This window comes from Jaculus jaculus, chromosome 17, assembly GCF_020740685.1.
Source record: "Jaculus jaculus isolate mJacJac1 chromosome 17, mJacJac1.mat.Y.cur, whole genome shotgun sequence".
Lineage (NCBI taxonomy): Eukaryota > Metazoa > Chordata > Mammalia > Rodentia > Dipodidae > Jaculus > Jaculus jaculus.
In genome coordinates, this window is record NC_059118.1 from 34,191,069 (window position 1) to 34,215,347 (window position 24,279).

General features: G+C 43.4%; 1 protein-coding gene across 1 annotated transcript in view; it reads right to left on the reverse strand.

The window, feature by feature from the left end:
• Pcolce2 (procollagen C-endopeptidase enhancer 2) overlaps positions 1–24,279 on the reverse strand; it is a 73,098-nt gene that overhangs the window by 26,160 nt on the left and 22,659 nt on the right. Inside the window, exons 3-4 of the mRNA XM_045136958.1 lie at positions 7,170–7,425; positions 573–697 (exon numbers count right to left, since the gene is read on the reverse strand). Coding sequence (XP_044992893.1) covers positions 573–697; positions 7,170–7,425 — 381 coding nt within the window. The remainder of the gene's footprint in view (positions 1–572; positions 698–7,169; positions 7,426–24,279) is intronic.

A 24,279-nucleotide genomic window follows, 5' to 3' on the forward strand; every position in this document is an offset into this window, starting at 1 on the left:
ACCTAGGTCTTTTCTGGAATTGCATGCTTTTGAGTGATGAATGAAGCTTTTTAATGGGAACTTGAATAAATTTTATTCAGACAACCCCAAACACCTTCAGGCTGACCAGCTATCACAGGAGGCAGCTGGGTCTCTGAAGTATGTGGCTGGCCTTGCTTTGCTTTGATGGCTAGAGTGTCTATCGTCAGGTAGTGGATTTGTAAGGGTCCAAAGGGGTCTCTGAAGTGTGCATAGGCTCTGAGATCTTTACCCCACCCCACAGCTAGCCGCTGCTGCTTATAGCCTCAGGCTTATAATATCCATCATGGGCTTATGTGGAATTTGCTTACCATTTGTATTTTTAAAACTGTTTTGAAAGTTATAATTACATCTGGAGAATTAAACCCATGGCTTTGCAAGTCAAATGATGCCAAAAGCAACTTTAATTTGGGTCTTCATAAGAAAAAGCACTGGTATCCAGCAGGATCTCTCTTTCTCTCTCTCTTTGTATCCTTTGCTCCCAGCCCCACAACCAGAGGCTTACACTGACAATTCACACATGTGCATTTTCTTCACATTTCCTGGAGCCTCACCTGGTTCTTTGGGGCTACGATGTGCCACACACAAGTGACTCCTACCGGGTAATCTCGGTCTGGCCAGTTGGGTGTTTTCAAAGAGCCCGAAGGTCTTTCAAGGCGTCCTCCACAATAGCGGTCTCCTGAAGTTATTAAATATAGAAAAACCCCACAAGTTTATATCATAACATAAGTTACAGCAATATAGTCATGCAGAGGTTAGCACTGTAGAATTTTATGTGAGAGTATAACAAAGCAAGACAATAGCAAGTGCTTTCAAGTTTTCTCTTTAAAGAATCATCACAGACAAAAATGAATGGACTTAGACTTATAGCTTTTCTTTTTCATTTTTTTAACAAAACATTTGCCCTCAATTCAGAAATCTTATAGCACAATGAAACATACAGATTCTAAGAATGCTCAAGGCTTTGGCTATTTTTTTATTTTTATTTTTTAAATATTTTTTTTTGTTCACTTATTATTTATTTATTTGAGAGCGACAGACACAGAGAGAAAGACAGATGGAGGGAGAGGGAGAGAATGGGCGCACCAGGGCTTCCAGCCTCTGCAAACGAACTCCAGACGTGTGCGCCCCCTTGTGCATCTGGCTAACGTGGGACCTGGGGAACCGAGCCTCGAACCGGGATCCTTCGGCTTCACAGGCAAGCGCTTAACCGCTAAGCCATCTCTCCAGCCCAGCTTTGGCTATTTATTAAATGCCCATGAACATAACTTACATTAGTTGATACAGACAGTCCCCATTACTAGAAAATATTGTGCGTGTGTGTGTATCTTTAATAAGTTTTAAGGATAGTTTTGTGTATAAAAATGATGCATATGGGCTGGAGAGATGGCTTAGCAGTTAAGGCACTTTCCTGCAAATCTAAAGGACCCAGGTTGGATTTTCCAGGATCCATGTAAAACCAGATGCATAAGGCGGTACATGCATCTGTAGTTCATTTGCAGCAGATGAGGGCCCTGGCATGCCCATTCTCTCTCTCTTTCTCTTTGTGTCTGCTTCTTTATCTCTTAAATATTTAAATAAAAAGATGCATATTTATAAATTTTCAGTATATTGTTATAAAAAGAAAGTAAAAAATTATTCCAATCTCTAAAATCAACCACAGATAATACTTGACAAACTAATTCAGACTTCTGATACACATACTGAGATGTAATGCATAGCTTGACAAAAGTAATTTTAACATAAAGTTGTGAATTTAATTTTACCTAAATTTAACTTACAAATAACTAAATTGAAACCAAAAGAATATACTTTAATGCAGTCTTTCTCAATTGTTAAAATAATATCAAAAATTAAAAATGTATTATAAGAACTGAACTTAGAATAAATTTCTAAACTACTGATAGAAAATCTCAAGCATTAACCAGTGAAAGGAATGTAATGGACTTCCACGTACCTAAGCGGAAATAACTGTCACCATTCTTTTTTGTTTATATTGCCACCCAAGCCCTACCACCTGAATCATTGCTTCAAAAAAGTTACACATTTTATATTATAGGCACGCCATGGCCTTTTGCTGCTGCAAATGAACTCCAGCCACATGTGCCACTTTGTGCATTTGGCTTTAAATGGATACTGGGAAATCAAACCCAGATCAGCAGGTTTTGCGAACAAGCAAGTCCTTGAACCACTGAGCCATTTTCCCAGCCCAATTTTTTTAAATATATGTTTGAGACAAAGAAGAGACAGAGTGAGTATGGGTGTTCCAGGGCCTTCTGCCACTGCAAATAAACTCCAGACACATACATGCACCACTTTGTGCATGTGGCTTTTCATAGGTAATGGAGAGCTGAACCCAGGCCTCCAGGCTTTGCAAGCAAGTGACTTTAGCAGCTGAGTTAGCTTCCTTCTCCCCTTGTTTTTATTGTTATTTTAATTCACAGGCTTGGGAGAGGTAAATTCCTGTATCTTAAAATGTATAAATCTTAGCTGAATATGTTTGACAAATAGATATGTCTATCTGTCTGAGCTGCACTTCTGTGATAATTTAGAATTCATCTTTCACAAAACTTCTACATCCCTTCCTGACCTTCCAGTTCCTCACACTATTTTTCTGAAGAGTTTTCACCATTTTCTTCTAGAGCTTCATATAACTTGAATACTGTAGGGAGCGCCCTGCTGGGCCTGGCTTCTTGCTTAGCACAATGTCTGAGTTCATTCCTGTTGCTGGGTGCTGGTAGTTTGTTCTCTACACTGATGAGCGGTTTTCTAGTGTTTGAAGCGGCAGTGTGTATGCTGGTTCTCTTCTTAATGTTCATTTGGCCTTCTTTCCAGTTTAGGCTATTGTAAGTGAGGCTGCTATGATAATGTTTGTATAAAATTTTTTTTCACACATATTTTCATTTCACTTGCATTAATATGTAAGAGCCAAATTGTTTTGCCAAGAGTATATGTAGATGTTTTAACTTCATAAAAAAACAAAAAGCAAAAAACTACCAAAACTTTCCTCCAAGTATGTACTATTTTGTACGAGCATCCTGGTTACTTCCCTTCCTTTCTTTCTTTTTCTTTTCTTTTCTTTTTTTTTTTTTGAGGTAGGGTTTTGCTCTACCCAGGCTGACCTGGAATTCACTATGTACTCTCAGGATAGCCTCGAACTCACAGTGATCCTCCTACCTCTGCCTCCCAAGTGCTGGGATTAAAGGTGTGTGCCACCACGCCTGGCTCATTTATTTGTTGTTTTATTTTTAAAAAATTGTTTATTTTTATTTATTTGAGAGTGACAGAGATAGAAAGAGGCAGATAGAGAGAATGGGTGCGTCAGGGCCTCCAGCCACTGCAAATGAACTCCAGACGCATGCGCCCCCTTGTGCATCTGGCTAATGTGGGTCCTGGGGAATTGAGCCTCACATCGCGGTCCTCAGGCTTCACAGGCAAGCGCTTAACTGCTAAGCCATCTCTCCAGCCCTGTTGTTTTATTTTTTGAGGCAGGGTCTCAGTCTAGCCTAGGCTGACCTCAAACTCATGGCAATCTCAGCTTGCTGGGAGTCTGGCCTCATTTCTTTTTATCTTTCTTTTTTTTTGGTTTTTCAAGGTAGAGTCTCACTCTGGTCCAGGCTGACCTGGAATTAACTCTGTAGTCTCAGGGTGGCCTCGAACTCATGGCGATCCTCCTACCTCTGCCTCCCGAGTGCTGGGATTAAAGGCATGTGCCACCATGCCCGGCTATCTTTCTTTTTATTTGAGAGAAAAAAGCAGAGAGGAAGAAAGAGAGAGAGAGAGAGAGAGAGAGAGAGAGAGAGAGAGAGAGAGAGAGATTGAGAAAATGGGCACATCAGTGTCTCTAGCCACTGCAAATAAACTCCAGATGCACACGCCACTTTGTGTATTTAGCTTTACACAGGTCCTGGGGAATTGCACCTGGGTCCTTAGGCTTTGCAGGCAAGTGCTGTAACTGCTAAGCCATCTCTCCAGCCCCACTTCCTTTATTTTGGTAGAGTTTCCCTCTAGTCCAGGCTGACCTGGAATTTATGATGTAGCCTCAAACTCACAGTGATCCTCGTAGCTTTGCCCCCCTGCCCCGTGCTGGGATTAAGGCTTGTGCAACCATGCCTGGCCCCTCTTCCCTCTCTTGATAGCACATCTCAATCTAGTTTGTAAGTCATGGAATCTCACTGTGGTCTTCACTTGTTCCTCCTGGACAACGAAGGATACCTATGGCCAGCAATATTCTTTGAGGACATGTGTATAATGCTTCACTCATTTTTTTATTATTATTCATTGAGACTTTGATCTTTCTGTTGCTGGACATGAGTTTTTTTTAAACAAGTCTAAGAGACTGACCTTTTTTATAAGAGGGAGGGGCGAGAGAGAGAGGACCTCCAGCCACTGTAGTCGAACTCTAGAACACCACCTTGTACGTTTGGCTTGTGTGGGTTCTGAAGAGTTGGACGTGAGTCCTTAGGCTTCTCAGGCTAGTGCCCTAACCACTGAGCAACTCTCTAGCTGTGGGCATGAAAGTTTATGCATTGTGGCGGCTTGAATCAGATGTCCCCATAAACTGTGTTCTAAATGCTTGGTTCTCAGCTGATGGAAATTTGGGGGGGGTGTTGCTGGGAATGGGCTTTGGGGTGTGCTAGCCACCGCCCTCTTGCTAGAGTTCAGCTCACTCTCCTGCTGCTGCTTTCCACCTGCTGTGCCAAGATGACGTCCAGCTCCGCTTGTGCCACGCTTTCTCCTGCCATCATGGAGCTTCCCCTTGGAAACTTAAACCAAAATAAACCTTTTCCTCCATCTGCGGCTTTTGGTTGGGTGTTTGGTCCCAGCAATGAGAAGGCAACTGCAACGTGCATTCTGGATACAAGTCCATTATCAGATATTTTGTAAATGCTTCTCTCATGCTATGTATTGCCTGTTCATATTTTAATGCTTATTTAATTCTAATAACATTTGCGTGGCACATATGTTTTCATCCTCAATCTATTTGATCTTTGTATTACAAGTGCTTTTTTATAGACAATATCTAGCTGGTTTATGAAACAGCCTAATAATTATTATCTAATAATAATAATATAACAATAGTTAATTGGAAAATTCAATCCCTTACATTTAATGCATTTATGGATATTCTTGGGTTTAATATGCCCATTGCTATTTTTTTCCTTACCTTTCTTTTATTACATGTGTTCTTCCTAGCTTTCTTTAAGTTCGTTGGATAATTTTGGTGTTCTATTTTAATCATTTGGCTTTTAGCTAGACATCAGTTTTAGTAGGTGCCCTACAGATTACAGTATGCATATTTAAATCATCACAACCTAAAGGAGTTCACACTGGACTCCTTCACATCACTGTGTGTGTGTGTGTGTGTGTGTGATATTTCATTCAGCTACCTTTCTTGTCAAACTCAAAGCATTATATACTTCATAACACACTATTCATCTTTTCATTCTTTGTAGGTATATATGTGTGTGTGGTGGGCACGGGTGCACTTTGTATGTGTGAAGGCCAGGCACTGATGCCAGGTGTCTTTCTCAATCACTCTTAATTTTACTTATTGAGGTAGGGTCTTCCACTTGAACCCAGAGCTTGCTGGTTTAGCTGGCCCTGGGAATCCACTGTCTCCACCTCCAGAGCCCTGGGAGTGCAGGCGGGCGATCCATGCATTTACATGCGTGTCAGGGATCTGAACTCCAGTGCTCATGTTTGCAGTGGAAGCACTTTATCCACTGAGCCGTTTCCCTAGCCCCAGCCTTCAGGTTTTGGTGTTGAGCCCATACATGTAAAGAGATTAAAAGAAGAAAATGACAGGCAGGCTTTCAAATTAACCTCCCTACTAGCCAGTCACTCCCTTTTTACACACTGCCCCATGGTATCATTCCCTTGAACCTGAGGAACTCTCTTCAGCCTTTCTTGCTACACTGGTACAAACTTATCTTTTAAATAATGACAAAGGCTTTCCTTTCCTTTGCATTGCTTGAGTCTGTTCTGCGGTCTGGGTTGGTGCTTTTATTCTAGCACTTGAAGAATGCCAAGCCTTGTCCCCGGCTCCTCTGCTCAGCCCTTTGCTGTCCTTGTGCAAGTTGACTTTATCTGACTAACACTGATTTTTATCTTTTGAATTTTGTACTTCAATTATGATGTGATGAGGTGTTAGGGCTTGCTGAACTTCTTGGCACTATAAATTATGTTCTTCCCTCTCTAGATACAGTTTTCAGTTCTCTGTTTTTTTCTGTACTATTATTACTTTCTTGAGAATAAAAATTGCAGATTGTCTCATTGGTGTTTGTCTCTTTATAAAATTACTTATTTGTAAGCAGAAAGAGAGAGGGAGGGAGAGAAAGGGAGAGGGAGAATGGGCATGACAGGTCCTCCAGTTCCTCCAGTCACTGCAAATGAACTCCAGATGCATGCACCACTTTGTGTATCTGGCTTTATATGGGTACTGGGGAATCAAACCTGCATTGTTAGGGTTTGCAGGCAAGTGCCTTAATGGCTGAGCCACTTCCCGAGCCCTGTCTCTTTTTATTATATCTTTCTAAGTTTCAACCTCCATGTGATTTGTTGGTGTACCAGGTAAAATTTAAAAATATCAGAACTGTGGAGATGGATGGATGGATATATACATGCATGCTTTACATTAAAAAAAATTAAAAACTTTTTAATTTTTTTCTGTTTTATTTATTTATTTGAGAGGGACAGACAGAAAGAGGCAGAAAGAGAGAGACTAGGCACACCAGGGCCTCCAGCCACTGCAAATGAATGCCTTATGCATGTGTCACCTTCTGCATCTGACTCATGTGGGTCCTGGGGAATCGAGCCTTGAACTAGGGTCCTTAGGCTTCACAGGCAAGTGCTTAGCCACTAAGCCATCTCTCCAGTCCTTAAAAACTTTTTATTCACAGCCTGCTTCATATTTTTTATTCCATGAATTTCTATACTTGAGTTTTAAGGTAATGTTTATAAACTTTTTAAAAAAGAACTGATCTTTGGAACAGCCTCGTTATGATTTCCTTGCGTTTCTTGGCTTACCTGAGGAGAATGGCTTTAAAGGAAGGAATAAGCAGATTTCAAATGCCAAGAACAGTGCTTGACACACAGTAAGTAACGCATCACTGCAGCCATCATGCCTATCATTATTGTGGAAACAGTACCTCTTTCATCTGGTGCAGCAGCAGAGAACGTGGCCATAAAGCCATTGCCCGCGGTGTTCGCGTCAGAGATCATCTGGACCATCATCTTGTTGCCACTGGCCACAAGTGCTCCGGGTCGGAATGTGCCGCAGAAGCGCCCAAGGCGCTGACCGTTGGCATGGCCATTGTACACGTCCACAAAGTCATAGCGACACAGGTTGTCACTCTCAAGGTCTAGGAATCGGAAATTGAGAACAACTACTTTGCCCTCGGGGACCTGTCAAAAAAAAAGCCCAAGAGAAAACTGTTAAAGAAACAATACCTGAGGCCCCCAAAGATACCTGGGCACTAAAGACAGCACATGAGGGCACAATATGAGGCTGGGGCGTGGCTCAGCTGGTAGTCTTTGCCTAACATGTACGAAGCTCTGGGTCCAAGCCCAGCACCACAAACGCACAAAGAAGAAAATGACCAGCATTATCATTGTCCTTTCTAATCCAAGCCAGAAAACATTTTCTAGCACACTTAATTTCTAATAAAAACATGTCATTTTTTTGACAATTTTCACAATTCTCTAAAGAAAACAATCTTGATTATTCCTTAAGAATTAATTTCAACAAATCTGAAAAATTCTGGTCCAATATTATTCATTGATGATATTGCTCACAGAGAACACTTGTTCCAAATGCTAACATTAGCATTATTTGTATTCTCTAAAATACCACAGCACCCAGGCCTGTTGTATGATGAAGATTCACTTTAAAGTATAAGGAATGAGGAGATAGCTCAGTTGGAAAAGTGTTTGCTTTGAGAGCATGAGGTCCTGAGTTCAATTTCCAGAACCTATTTTAAAAGCCAGGCATGATGGTATATGCCCTATAATTCCAGTGCAAGGGAGGCAGAGACAGGAGGATCCCTGGGGCCCTTTAGCCAGTCAGTCAGTCAGTCTAACCTAACAAGTGAGCTCCAGAGCAAGGACACACTTTGTCTCAAAAGAAGGTGGGGGCTGGGGAGGTGGCTCAGCAGTTAACACGCACCCATATGAAGCTGGATGGCATTGGTTTGCAGTGGCGAGGGACTGCGCACACACATACACATGCAATAAAAAAATGGATAGTGTTCCTTAGGAATACCTGAAGTTGTCCTCTGGCCTCCACATACATGCACACCCATGTGTACACACGCACACACACACACACAATCATTTTTGCAAGCAATATAAAAGTGTAAAATCAAAAGGATGTTCCCAGGAAGTTCAAAATTATGAGCTCATTTGGCACTTTTATTATTATAATATTATAGATAATTCAGCAAGTCCAGGAAAAATCTTGACTGAAATCTATAATGACTAAATTGAGGAATTACTGATTCTGCTCTTCTTAAACCCAGTTTTTATTTATTTTTTCTGGGTAAAATACCAGACAGCCTTGAAATATAATGGATTACTGATTGAGAAGATAACTTTCACTTTGTGGCTAAGTGTTTTGCCATAATCGCTCTCACAATTCTTCCGCTGTTTCCCTTTCCATAGGAGAGAAAAACGGCTCCAAGAGCATTGATAGGATCCCCTGGCTGTCAGTCTCATTTCTTTCCTAATTCACACTGTCTTGTACTTTCTTCAGTCGAGTTATCAGTCAAAAACTGTGATCACGTTTTCAATGAGACCAGTTCCCCATCGACCAATGTAAGAATTTTGTTCCATAAAAACATACCTACAACATGACACTGGTCAGTGTTGAAAACCACATGCAGGCAACTAAAACTGATTGGTTTATATCCTTTACTAATTAACTACCTCATGTTTAATAGTTTCCCTGCATTAGTGAATTCAGTGCCAGAATGTCATGACTTTTTTGCTACAGTAAGATGAAGTGCTTTTTGTGTTAAACATTTACACATCCACATTCCATGGTGGAAACCGTGAAGGAGAAAACCCAAGAAGGTGGTTATTTGGATTTTTCCTGGTAGCATTTTTTTTTTTCTGTTTGTGTGTGTGTGTGCATGCATGTGCATGAATATATATGTGTGTGTAGTGTTATTAAATAGGATAATGGGATTGAATAAGATCAAGATAATTAATACATATGTATGTATTAAATTATCAAAATAAGTAAATATTTTAAAAATTAATATAAAGCCAGCTCTCTGTGACTCACTGAAAATTTTCTGTCTGTAAGTGTTTAGCATTAATCACATTTCAGTCTGGGAAATTGAAGGCTCATAAACCAAGTTTCTAAAGGTATAAATATTGGGAGAAGGTCAACAAAAACAAAAGATGTCTGGAAAAGCCATATGAAAACCTACTTAGTACCTAATTTAAAAATATAATTTTAAATAAGAGGGTTTGGGCAGAAGTATCTGTCAGGGTGGCTATGACTGGCCCAGAAGCCATTTCCAATGAAAATGAGGTTTCCTTTCTCCCCATCTCAGGCTCTAGTTTTCCTACCTTCCTCAGAAACAACCCTTGCATGAGGTTAGTGGGTTTCCTTCCATGTCCTTCAATTGTTTTTGCCTTTTTTATTGCATAGAAAGTACATGTATGGTATGTGTGCATGTATGCATGGTGGTCATGTGTGTGCACATGTGTGGGGAGGATGGAAGTCAAGGTTGGGTGTCTTCCTCAGCAGCTTGTCATCTTATTCTTTGCACAAGACCTGTTGTTGAATCCAAAGCTCACTGATTCAACTAGGCAGGCTAGCCAGCAAGCCCTCAGGATCCACCTGCCTCTGCCTTCCCAGTGCGCTGTGATTCCAAGTGTTTTCTACCACACCCAGCATTTCATGTGGGCTCTGGGGATCTGAACTCAGCACTTTACCCACTGAATCACCTCCTCAGCCCACTTCAAAACATTTCCTACATATATGGGTGTGTATCTATACAAGATACATAGCCTAGTGTTTTTGCATTTGTTTGAAAAATTAATGGAAACATGGACTGGAGAGATGGCTTAGTGGTTAAGGTGCTTGTCTGTGAAGCCTAAGAATACATGTTTGAATCTCCAGGTCCCCAGTAGCCAGACACACAGTGATGCAATCATGCAATGTTGCATATATGCCACAAGGTGGCGCATGGTGTCTGGTGTTTGTTCACAACAGCTGAAAGGCCCTGGGGCACCATTCTCTCTCTCCTCTCCCTCCTCTCTCTCAAAAGAATAATGGATACAGAATAATACTATATACATCACTGAGCAAGCTGAGCATCCTTGAATTCTCCAACTGAGAAAGAAGAAAAGGGAAAAATAAAAATGAAAAGACATGGGGCTTCATAAGCTATTCTCTTCATCTGGAACTTATGCCCACTTTTGCTTTTTTTCTCTCAGTCTAAAGTTTACCCCTTCTTGGAGGCATCCCCTGGCACCCTGCAGGTCCCTCAGGATGGACTCTGACCAATCTTCAGGTCTTGGGAATCTTGTTCAGAAGATGGGGCTCCAGGAGGCAAAGCCCTCTCCTGTCTTGCTCACTGTTGCACCCCAGCCCCTGGCTCAGTATGTGGACCCAAGTACAGGGACATCAGAAATACCAGTTATGGGTACCAAATGAAACACAGTTTGTTTGCACAAATCATGGGTGAGGGTCTCACTGAGTGGCTCCACCTCTTTTATTCTAATATTTCCTACCTTGCTTGGCACCAGAGCTCCAAAAAGGATGACTGTCCTTCCTAGGGCATTCTTTACAATAAGAGGACACAGCTTTTGTAAACTTATATTTAGAATCTTCTATAAATGGTGCAGGCACTTGATACAGACACTCAATGAAGATTTTTTTTTTTTTTGGTAATAATTAAATGAATCTACTGTTTTGTGAGATTATATTGGCCAGGGGACTTATTATCTGCCTGTAAGAAAACAATTCCAGGTCTGTGTTTTTCCCAGTCAACAGCTGAGTCCTGTGTGGGCCAAAGTCTATGGCTACAACGATGACCTCAGCTCACCCCATCAGCCCTGGGGCACCCTTGCTATCATAGCCACACATGCCAGGTCATTTGATGCCAGGCTCCTGCCAACAAGTAGGGGAAGTACATTTTAAGTTGTTGGTTTGTGTTTTCAGGACAGGATGAGTAAAATGTAAATGAGCAGCCAGCAGCACTGTGCAGAGGAGGACGTTCCTGTGGAAATGACTATGGTCCTGGGCCTGTGGCTTTTTTCCTCAGCACATCGCTTACTACTTTGAGCAAAAAGATCTGTTTTTGCAGCATTTTCTCTTAAAATTTATTTTTATTTTATTTATTTATTTGAGGCGACAAAGAGGCAGAGAGAGAGGGAGAGAGAGAGAGAGACAGAGAGAGAGAGAGAGAGAGAGAGAGAGAGAGAGAGGGAGAGAATGGGTACGCAAGGGTCTCCAACCACTGCAAATGAACTCCAGACATGTGCACCCCCTTGTGCATCTGGCTAACGTGGGTCCCAGGGAATCGAGACTCAAACTGGGGTTCTTAGGCTTCACAGGCAAGTGCCTAACCACTAAGCAATCTCTCCACCTTGAGCATACTTTTTTTTAAAGTCATCATTTCAGTCTTCTAATATTTCCCTTTTCCATAATAGACTTTTGATAATTCATGTTCTGAAATCAGAGCAGTTTGTTTACATGAAGACAAGATGACAGGCACCGAGCTTCACCTTGCCCACACATCCTCAAATGTAGTCCAGTAAAATTTGCATGAAAATTATGTATAACTATTTGGCTATCTTTCAAGAGGTAAATATATTAAAAGCATACAAGATCTTACTCATGTATATTCTGTGCACAAATGAATACTATTTTAAGGGGAATTTTTGACCTGCTTAGAAAATAAAACACATTTTAATGAGAGGAAATAACATGTAATATTATGAACATTTTCTTTTGTTCTTGAGAACCAAAACTTTATACAAGAGTGAGGAAACACCCAAAGTCTTCATGGAGATTAAGTTACATAGCCCTGCTAAAAACCACCCCAAACTTTACCACTGTACTTGTGATAAAATTCTCAACTGTAGTGCCCACACAGAGGCAGTGAACATTAGGTACCGGGTGTATTTCTAAGCATCATACATTCTTTATTTTATATAACCCCTGACAGCAATTCTATGCAGTTGATATGGTAAGCCCAGGTTTATAAAATGGAGGTACAGAGAGGTTAAGAATCTGCATGATATAGTACCTATCTCTTGTCTTCCCCCTGCGTACCAACTGGCTGTCATGCAGGTCACTTTTCTGTTTAAGGAATCCTGCAAGACAGTTCCCATCTCAGGGCCTTTGTACAATGTGGGCTCTCTGCTTCCCAACCCTCTCCCTTAAGGTCTCAGCTCAAAGGTCATTTATCCACAGAAGTCTATCCCGAACCCTTCAGGATCGTATCTCAATGACACAGACCATATAGTTGCATTATTTCTTCATGGATTATTTATCATCCATCTTACCACAAGAATGTAAGGTACAGAGAACGGAATTTGCTCAGAGCTGAGCTCATTCCTCTCTCTAGGCACACATGAAGTGAACATTTCCTGGTCTCCCTGCAGTGAGGCTGAGGCCTTGCGACAGAGTTCTGCCAGTAGAATGTCAGGGCAGATGAGGTAGGTGCCCACTTCCAGGTCCAGACATAAAATGTTCTTCATAATCCCTTGGGGTTTATGTTAGAAGTTCTTCTCTAAGAAGAGGATTCACTGGAGGAGCAGAGGTCTTAACAGATGACAGAATCACACAGGGAAGGGATTACCACTGAGGACAGCCATCCAACTGCTGGACTGTAAATGAATCAAGGAAAGCCATGAGTGCCTTAGGCCACTGCTGTGTAGAAGACAGCTTATTGGAGAACTGTGTGCTTTAAAAGGTCAATTGCCCATGTAGCATATTCATCAGTAGTTACATGTTTAAAGTATTTTTAGTTATGACGGAGAGAATGAGAATGGGTGCGCTAGGGCCCCTGGCCACTGCAAATGACCTCCTGACCTATACACCACTTTGTGCATCTGGCTTTACACGGGCACTGGGGAATTGAACCCTTGCTAGCAGGCGTTGTGCTGAGCCATCTCTCCTGCATCAGTAGTTCTTACTCAACACCTCTGTGAGAGAAAACTGTTATTTTTTGTTGTTTAAAACTCCTTTAAAACCATGCCATGAAGTGCCACCAAATACAGCCAACATGATCCCGGGCTCTGCAAATAATCAAGAAGGTTACAGTTTTGCTTAGCTACTGACTGTGGGTTATGCCTGGAAAGCTGTGTGTTCTGCTAAAGGCACCTCATTTGAGAGGGACATGGACACTATGGGGCAAACACAAGGTACACTGTGGTTGTCAGCCCTCTATCACAGTGAAGAAACCCCTGAGATGACGGACCTGTCAAGGAGGAAAGATGGACTGGGAGAGGACTCGGTAGGACAAGTGCTTGTCTCACAAGCAGAAGGACCTGAGCTTGAAGCCACAGCACCCACATAAAAGCTGGGTGCAATGGTGCACGCCTACACGCCTAGCATCGGGGAGGTGGAAACAGCAGGACTCCTGAGACTTGCTGGGCAGCTAGTCTAGGTAAATCGGTGAGTGCCAGGCTCAGTGAGAGACTTTGTCTCCAAAAATAAGGCAGAGAGTGATTAAGAAAGCTACTTCGCCTCGTCTGACTTCCACACACTCATACACCTCTGCATGTACACATGCGCTGGCACACATGTAAATGCACATGATGCACAGCACACACATATGCAAAAACATGAAGTGGAAAGGTTCATTTTGGCTTATGACTTCTGAGGTTGGCTCTGTTGCTTCTTGGCTTGTGATGCAGCAGCAAATCATGGGTGGGAGAGGCAAAGATGGGTGCCTCATTGCAGACAGAAAGGGCCAGGGTCCAAGTTCCCCTTTAAGGACAATCCTCAATGACCCAATTTTTTTCCACTGGGCCCTCCTCCTATAGAGTCTGCTAACTCAAGAGTGCCACAGGCTGGGAACCAAAGCTTCAATATGCATAGGCTTTTGAAGGATATTCAAGATTCACACTACAGCATGCATGCTGAGGTCTCCATGGCCTTTGAAAGTATTAGTTCCTGAAATACCACCATATTGCCCCGATTCCTATATCCGTGGCTGTTCAGCTGGGGCAAAAGCCAACCAGTAGTCATCAGCACTTCTTGAGCTGGTGAAATAAATGGATGTCTCTCTCTCTCTCTCTCTGTCTCGGCAGAATCTGGTCACAAAATGAACAAGAGAAGGCTTTGGGCTAAGCCTCTTCTGTAATGCTGCTAAAAGGTGACACAAGTCAGTGAGGCCCTCAGGGCTGGAGCCTGGCCTTTTGGTACCACAAGGGTGCCTGAAGTACACTTTGAGACACAAAACAGAAAGTGTACAGAAAAAGGAATGACAGCAATTGGAACTCTAAGGAATTTATCAACAAAGAGGTACTGGCTCAGGTTTGGGCTAGAGAAAGAGATAATTTAAATGAAGAGCATTCCTTTGTAGGATTTCTGATTTTCCCAAGGATCCTACAATGAAGGTAAGTGATGGCTAATGTTTTGAGCAAGTTGTACAGTCATTATCAACTTTCTTAACATTCAGGAATTAGCAACTTAAGTTTTTGTTAAGTATGAGCTGCTGTTGCTGCCGCTTCTGCTCCTTCCCCTTTTCTTTTTAAATATTTATTTATTTATTTTGCAATTTGGTCCTTAAAGGTTTATTGCAAAATAAAAGTATTACCAGGTAAATCAAATAGGTCTGGATTATAGCCAAGTAGTATAACACTTGATCAGTATGTGCAAGGCCTTAGAGTCACTTCCTAGTGCTGCAAACAAGGAACTAGAGATTTATACTAGGAATAAATTTCAAAAACACCCCAACAGGGCTGGAGAGATGGCTTAGTGGTTAAGCACTTGCCTGTGAAGCCTAAGGACCCTGGTTCGAGGTTCAATTCCCTAGGATCCACGTTAGCCAGATGCACAAGGGGGCACACATGTCTGGAGTTTGTTTGCAGTGGCTGGAGGTCCTGGTGTGCCCATTCTCTCCCTCTCTCTCCCTCTCTCCCTCTCTCTCTCTCTCTCTCTCTCTCTCTCTCTCTCTCTCTCTGCCTCTTTCTTTCTCTGTCTGTCGCTTTCAAATAAATAAATAAAAATAAACCAAAAAAATATAAAAAACACCCCAACAAAAGCATTCAGATGGTTCTATTTTACAGCAAGGCTGCCTCAGTTTCCTTGTATTCATTGCATCTAAGTCAAACCTCTACTCTTTATGTTTCCCACCAAGCCAGGCAAGTGTTAGCCTGGTAGCTTCATGTGTCTTGCCAGCCACAGCACCAGCCAAGGCACTGGCACCTCGTGTGGCTGACAGAAGCAACATCATGAGTTTGGGATCCCACACCACCCAAGACTGCACTTTGTGACCTGGCATTAATGCCTTCCCTTGAGAGGCGAGCTCTGTTGGAAAAGAGCTGGGAGGAGAGAGACAGGTTACATCTCACCATGTGTTGAAACAGCTCTCTGTGAACCTGTAATCTTAATACTCGGGAGGCTGCAGCAGGAAGATTGAGAGTTTGAGGTCAGGCTGGGCTAAACAGTAGAGATGGCTCCATGGGTAGTGGCACTTGCCACACAAGCCTGAGGACCAACCCCATGTGAAAAGCCAGGTGCGACTGCACACGTGCAAGTCTAGTCTTGAGGGTGTGGGACAAAGACAGGAGAACGGCTGGGATCACTACTCAACCAGTCTGATGGAAAAGCGGCAGCTCCGAGTTCACTGAGAGAAACCACAAAGGAAAGCGACAGAAGACACTCGCTGTTCTGCTTTTCTGTACAAACACACACACACACACACACACACACACACACACACACACACACACACACAGAGAGAGGGGGGGGGGAAGGCACTGCATAAATGCATGAAACACTTCCAGATAAGACCAAGGGAGAGGATGGAAGTGCTGACATCCTGAATTAAAGCCACTGCTGTGAGGGCATTCATTACTGGTTGCTGCTACAAAATACCTGACAAAAGCACCTTAAGAAGGAAGGCTTCTTCCCGCTCACAATTTAACGGGCCAGTCCTCGTAGCAGGGCAGGTAGATGGCAGGAGCACCAGGAAGCTAGCCACGTGGTATCCAGTCAGAAAACTGGGAGATGAGTGCTGCTGCTCAGATTTCTTCCCCTGGTCATCAGGCCAGCACAGGGGTCCACGGTGTGACGTCACCCGCAGTCAGAGTGGGTCTCCTCACCTCAGTTAGCTGAATCTGGAAACTCCCTCACAGGCAAACCCAGAAGTTTGTTTCCACTGGGATTCTAAATCCTGTCAAGTTGACAGGATTCAACCATCACAATGAGCAATATTGCTTTGAAAACAGGAAAATCCAGTACAAATGGCAAACCATGTGAGATGCCACAAGATGACAAGTACATTTCAGAACTTCTCAGGCAAATGAGGACACAAGCCGCCCTGTTCTGCAGCATGGAGCCTTACCTACTGTTTGATACCAGATCCCCGCAGGCACACAAATGACCAGATGACTGAAAGAGGGTATCACAATGGCTTCGACTACATTAAGGATGAAGTCCAGGGCTGGAGAGTTGGTTTAGCGGTTAAGCGCTTGCCTGTGAAGCCTAAGGACCCATTAAAGGCTCGATTCCCCAGGACCCACGTTAGCCAGATGCACAAGGGGGCGCACGCATCTGGAGTTCGTTTGCGGTGGCTGGAAGCCCTGGCGCGCCCATTCTCTCTCTCTCTCTCTCTCTTTCTGCCTCTTTCTCTCTCTGCCAGTCACTGTCAAGTAAGTAAGTAAGACTAAACAAAAAAATTTTTTAAAAATGAAGTCCAAACTCTTCAGAATAATGAGGTACTTAGTCTGACACTTTGGTCTTATCTACCTCACAGCCTGTCTTGACTTCAGAGCCAACCTATCTACTCTCAAACACACCTGGCTCGCTCTTTACCCACCTCTATGAAGCCACAGGCTCATATCCCTTGCCTGGAATATACTTTTTCTCCATCTCCAACCATTCTCACTCCAATTTCAAACTTGGGTCTAAACACACCTTCCCCAAGAAACTGCCTCTCCCCTCACCACATCCCCAAAGGTCAGACCCAGGAGAATATTATATTCTCTCTTTAGCCTCCAGAGCACAGCATCTATAGGCCTCACAGGGGTCTTTTGCATGTCCTCTGCCTCACAGTGCCCTATGAACTGTGCCCAGGCCACACCGACCCCCTCTGGTTCAGCTGTGCCCGTGTAACTGAACCTACCCTCAGCTGAAAAGTGCACAGAGGCAAAGGTGGAGAAGAAAAAGATTTCTAGTCTTCATTTTGCTTATTTTGTTCTCAAGTATGAGAATAGTTTTGGAATATTCTGTGCCATTTGATGATTTGTTCTGCAAATCAACACATATCCACTAAACATCAGTGCAGCACAGTCACACATCGGTTAGGATTTGGCGTCAACACCAAGTGTCCACGGGACCCTGACCCTGGGTGCTCCTGGGGCAGGTTGGCTCTCGCTGAAACATGAGAAAGGAGACACCTGCATCAATCCATGTGGATAGGATTATAATTTATAAAATAAAGATACAAGTTTGTCTTTCAGAATTGTGTTTCGTGATAGGAGACTGCAGAAAATCATAAAAATTAAATTGAGCCAATTTCCCTACATTTTCAAAAACTAGAATGGAGTACTTAAGTCGTTTCAGGACATTCTTTCACTTCTACCAAGTTGTCAAAATGAGTTAATCCAGAACAAGATAAACACGACTGGTGGAGATTTGTGGAGGAAAAGTGTCCCTACATTAAGTCTGATTTTTAAGGCCAACAGAAAAAAGAAAAATAATAAGTCAAAGGAATCTTGGTAGGTAGGGGCCTTTCTGTCATGGGGCAAGGGATTCTCATGTTTTCTTATACACAGGAGTATAATTTTATTTTTCCAGAAACTTGTATAAGGTAAAGATGGTAACTATTCAATGACCCAAGGGAAAAAAAATCTGAAATGATATTTTCAAGAAAATACTTCTAGGGCTGGAGAGATGGCTTAGCAGTTAAGCGCTTGCCTGTGAAGCCTAAGGACCCCGATTCGAGGCTCAATTCTCCAGGACCCACATCATGTTAGCCACATGCACAAGGGGGTGCACACATCTGGAGTTTGTTTGCAGTGTCTGGAGGTCCTGGTGCGCCCATTCTCTCTCTCTCTATCTGCATCTTTCTCTTTCTGTCTGTCTCTCTCAAATAAATAAAAATGTACAAAAAAATTTTTAAAAAAGAAAATACTTCTATAATCTGAAATTTCATAAGACATATCTGTAATGGATCAGAAATATAAAATTATACTGACATTTTACTGGGACTAACACAAAAAGGCCTTTCTCTTCATGGATTAGAGTAATCACAGTAGGGAAATCAACGTACTTGAATCAGAACAGATGCAAATGGGCATGTGCTGAGGGAGGGGGAGGGTTGTATTTACATGGCAGTATCAGGTTGCCTCAAGAGGGAACTAAATCAGTTTGAAATCTAACTTCTTTTTTTTTTTTTTTCCACTCTGGCTCAGGCTGACCTGGAATTCACTATGTAGTCTCAGGGTGGCCTTGAACTCACGGCGATCCTCTTACCTCTGCCTCTGAGTGCTGGAATTAAAGGCGTGCACCACCACGCCCAGCTGAAATCTAATTTCTATATAAAAGTTATGTTCACAGTTGATTCTCTGTGACAACTGTAAGAGAATCCCTCGTCCTCTCTCCTCTTGGTCGCTACTCCTCAAAGGCAACCCTCTGGGCTATTTCTTCTAGAATTATCTGCTTGTTTCTTTTCTTTTCTTTTTTTTTTTTTTTTTTTGGTTTTTTGAGGGAGGGTCTCACTCTAGCCCAGGCTGACCTGGAATTCACTATGGAGTCTCAGGGTGGCCTCGAACTCACAGCGATCCTCCTACCTCTGCTTCCCGAGTGCTGGGATTAAAGGCATGCACCACCACACCCGGCTTATCTGCTTGTTTCTTAATAATAAACTTGTGCTGCTTTTTCTTGACTTACCCTTTTGAGTCATTCCCTCTGTGCTTCCCATTTTCTCTCTGTTTCTCCATCAAATTTCTGGTTAACCCGATACTCTGAATGTCCATTGCCACCATCACGTAAATATTATTGGCTGCTGAGCTGAGCTGTTGCGTGTCTGGTACACTTCGTTTTCCCTGGACTTAACATGCACCTTTCTGACATTTGCTTAGTTTCCTGAGTCCCTGTCGCTGACAGCCCTCTCAGTACTGGCCAGACCACTGTCCTGTGCTTTCCATTTTCTCCTTGGAAACATGCGAAGGCTCCTCACCTTCCCGCTGCCTTCCTCTCCTATCTGGCCTGGCTATTCTCAATGTTTGCTGCGCAGTTAGCAAGCCAGGACTTTAATCCATCCCCAGTTCACCTCCAGTGTCCCCTCAGCTGTCATTTTGCAGGCTCTTACCCTCTTGTAATTCTCTTACAAGGGATTTCCAGGGCAAAAATGCAGTATATTGCATATCTAAAAATGTGTGTGCTCAAACTTCCTGCCAGTTTGGCAGGGTTCAGAATTGTCCTCGATCTATTTTTCTTGTCAGAACTTGAACACCACCTTCTAGCTTCCAGTAGGCTGGTGGCGCTCCTTTGTCCTGTGTCGTTTCCATCCTCTCCAAGCTTGTGGAATTGACTTGGCTAAATTCAACAAAGATGCACCTTCTCGCCCGCTCTCACCCACTGTGCTCAGTGCCGTTTGCCTCTTCCCCCACCTGGACCCTCTGTTCTCTTTTTTTTTTTTTTTTTAATTTTTTATTTATTTATTTGAGAGTGACAGACACAGAGAGAAAGACAGATAGAGGGAGAGAGAGAGAATGGGCGCGCCAGGGCTTCCAGCCTCTGCAAACGAACTCCAGACGCGTGCGCCCCCTTGTGCATCTGGCTAACGTGGGACCTGGGGAACCGAGCCTCGAACCGGGGTCCTTAGGCTTCACAGGCAAGCGCTTAACCGCTAAGCCATCTCTCCAGCCCCTCTGTTCTCTTTTGTAAAACTCTCCTTGGCTGTATGGGCATTTTCTGGATAGAACCTTAATTTTCTTCTCAGTATTTCCTCTTTGTTTTTCTTATTTTAGAGTGTCTTCAAATTTATCGTTCAGCCCATTCATATTTTTCTGCTACTAAGCTATTAATTTCCAATAGTGGTTTCTGATTATGTTGTTCTCGTAACATCCCTTTTCTTTTTGGCTTGCTTGTGTGTGAGAGTGAGGACAGTGTGGTGGGCACAGATGTCTGTGTCCCTGAAGGGCCCCTTGCGATGTGCTTGCCTGCGGCAGGGGGTGCTCACTCGTGGTGGCCACAGTTCTGTGCCATCACTCTTTCTACCATCTTACTTGAGCTGGAGTCTCTTACTTGCCAAGTTTTGTATTGTTTTTCCTGTGAGCTCCAGCGATTCTTGGGTCTCTGATACCCAACGGGACTGAGGTTATAGACAGGGGTAGACAGGACCAACTATTTATGTGGGTCCTGGGGATTGAACTCCAGTGGTCTCTCTGGCCTCCTCAGCCCCTCATGCTTGCCCAGGAAGTGCTCTTAACCCTGGGGCTACCTCTCCAGCACGAGCACCCCCTCTTCCAAGCATCCCATGTTTCTCTTGTGTGCACTGTACCCTTTGGACATCTCCCTGGAGAGTGTAACAATGAAAATGTACTGCTTCTGCCCCTTGGAGCTCTCGTTTCTCTGTGTTCGGGATTCTGCCTCTTCCTCACATAGTTATGATCCTCAGCTGCTGTTCACACTGTGAACTGAGAGGAGGCGGCTCACACTCCCAGGCAGGGCTTGTCTCCCACTCCAGGGCTGAGTACACAAAGCCTCCCAAATGCACGTCCTTTCTGGGGCATTCTAGGATCCTTCAGCGCCTAGCCTGAGGGCTGAAGACCTTGAAGGGAAAGGGACTCTGGCCTCACCATCTGCACCCAGATTTTACCTCAACCTGGTCTCTCCTGAGAGAACCCAGGCAATTCCCAAATCCCACAAAAGATGCCCGGCCTTGATGGTGATGGGGGGTGGGGAGGTAGGAGGGTGGCAGATAGCCCTCTTGCTCTTTTGGGGACAGAGAAGGGAGCCTGGTAGAGTAATTAACTGCCCATACAAAGGCTTCCACACCCAACTGCAATTGTTAACCTCCCTCACCCTGATGCCTCCCAGGAACCACGTGCCTCCAGCTCCTGAGCTGTGCAGGGGTCTGTGGCCACCGGAAGCTTGCCTTTCACTGCAACCTGCTCTCGCCTCCAGTGGCACAGCGCTCCCTTTCTAGTGGGGCCACTGACCCCTGGCTTCCTTGTCTAGAATTCTGTGGATATCTCCTTTATATTATTAATTCCATTCTAGTTCCTTTTAAACCTTTCTCATTCTGTAATTTTGCTGGGGTTCAGAGGGGAGCAGACGCAAACACACCTGCTTAATCCATCTTGCTTAAACAGAAGTCATTAAGGTGACTTTTATCAAGAACTACTTAGATGATACTATATTCTTTTGTTTTTTGTTTGTTTTGTTTTTATTTTTCAAGGTAGGGTCTCACTCTAGCCCAGGCTGAGCTGGAATTCACTCTGTATTCTCAGGGTGGCCTCGAACTCATGGCAATCCTCCTACCTCTGCCTCCAGAGTGCTGGGATTAAAGGTGTGAACCACTATGCCTGTTTTATATTCTTAATTATATAGAGGAAATAAAAATTATGCATGAGTATGCTATTATAAAAATATGCATGAATGTACATATATTTATATATGTTTGTTTTGTGTTAATTTAAAAAGAATTTATTTGTTTGTCAGAGAGAAAGAAGCAGAGAGACAGAGAGACAATGCGTATACCAGGGCCTCCAGCTACTGCAAACGAACTCCAGATGCATCCTTGTGCATCTGGCTTATGTGGGTCCTGGAGAATTGAATTGGGATCCTTTGGCTTTTCAGGCAAATGCCTTAACAACTAAGCCCTCTCTCCAGCCCCGTTTTGGTTTCTTGAGGTAGGGTCTTGCTGTAGCCCAAGCTGTCCTGGAACTCACTATGTAGTCTCAGGCTGACCTCTTGACTCCCAGTGATCCACCTACCCCAGCTTCCCAAGTGCTGGGATTAAAGGTGTGCACTACCATGCCTGACAAGGAGTATGTTTTTTTTTTTTAATATTTTATTTTTATTTAGTTATTTATTTGAGAGAGAGAATGGGCACACCAGGGCTTCCAGCCACTGCAAATGAACTCTAGATGCATGTGCCACCTTATGCATCCGGATAATGTGGGTCCTGGAGAATCAAACCTGGATCCTTTGGCTTTGCAGGCAAACACCTTAACTGCTAAGCCATCTCCTCCAGCCCAGGAGTATAGTTTTTTAAAATGCTAGACCTAAGTACCTATGACAAGAATTATGGTTATGCTAAATGCTATGAAGGACTTCAAAGAACTGAAGGGAAGCCATATTATATATTTTAATAGCTTGATACCCATGTTTTCTGCATGTAGTTTGTTATTTATCATTAATATAAATAATGCTATCACATGTACTCAGTTATACAAACCCTATGTTCAAGAGAATATTTTTGTAGTATGAATTCTTAGAAATGGACACTCTAAATCAAGACACAAGGGCATTTTAGATTATAACACGATACCCATGCAAGAAAAGTTATTTATTTATTTATTTGAGAGATGATAGAGAGAGAGAAAAAAAATGAGCCAAAGAAAGAGAGAATGGGTGCTCCACAGTTCCCAGCCACTGCAAACGAACTCCAAAAGCTTGTACCACCTCATGTATCTGGCTTACATTGGTCCAGGGGAACTGAACCTAAGTCCTTAAGTTTTGCAGGTAGGCACCTTAACCTGTAAGCCATTTCTCCAGCCCAAGAAAAGTTATCTTAATCCTACTTTTCATACTTTCTCCTGCACTGGATGGTATCAGTACTCAATTTGGTAGGCAAAGAAAGAAGACATCATTGTTGTTTTGAATTCAGTGTGGAGGACATTTGCATGGGGAACCTGAGTTCACTTAAGGTGACAAGAGACCCAAGAAATGAAGCCAGGTAAGACATTTCATCACAGATACCCTGGAGGTATCAAGCTCCACAGGCGCCATCCAAAATACCAGACAGTGAGGAGAAAGAGGGTGTTGTCTACCTTAGAAGTCACGTGGGGGCCTGCGGTTCCGGCAGTGGGGTTCTGAGACGTAAGTGAAGGACACTACAGGCACAGGCTGCAACACCAAAAGGCAGTAAGAACGCAGCGGAACCAGCAAGCACGTCCTGCCTCCGCGTCTGTATCTCAACCCGCTCTCTTCTCTCCGAGTCAGTTTCTCCTGCTCAGCTTATCATGAATTCCAGGAGAGCAGTCCTTGCCTGCAACTGTATCATGGCAGGAACCAAATTACTACACCCCCAGGCAAGAAGGATTTCTTGGGTGCCAACAGAACCCAAAGAACTAGACTTGAATAATGAACACGTAGACCACAGTGTGACCATATGACTGATGGCTTGTCTCTTGCCCGTTCTCTCTAATTCTTCTCTTTGTGATCCAGAAGCTTTTCATCAGTCCCTGTAGGTCAGGGCTTAGGATGGAGGCTCCTGCCCCACCTCCATTCTTCCTGGCATGGTACTTCTGAATAAATTCTCTCCTACTTCACCCCACTCTTCCCTAATTGCACTCTTCAGGTGGCAGGGGTGGAATCTGGATGGCAGGGATTTCCAGTGAGGCCACTGGCCTAAGACTCTGGGACTGGCTGGTGGGGGTCAAAGTTCAAGGCCAATCTGCCACATAATGAGATCCCATTTTAACAACAGAATAGATGAGAGGTAAGGGAAGAGTAATATAGCTACCTTTGCTATAAATTCTCTTCAAAATAACCAAATAAATAATTTTTATTCAGACTTCCCTACTCCAAAAGCTTTTCAAAAACATAAACAAGACTAAGAACATTAGAAAAGTGGATAAATTAGCACGGTACTTAAGAAAAACCTCAGGATTCCCAGAGGAGCGGTTAGTCAGCAGGAGACAAGGCAGTGAATCACTTTGCTCAGATGGTGTGACATCTAAATTAAATGTTCTGTGACAACACCATATTTAGGGAAAACACAAAGACACTCGTGGGTGGAAGAGGAAGACTGGAGAGGCTCGGCACCCTGACAAGTGTGGGGGGGCCCGCAGCAGGGGGCCGGCACATCTGGCACTCTCTGTGGCCTCCTC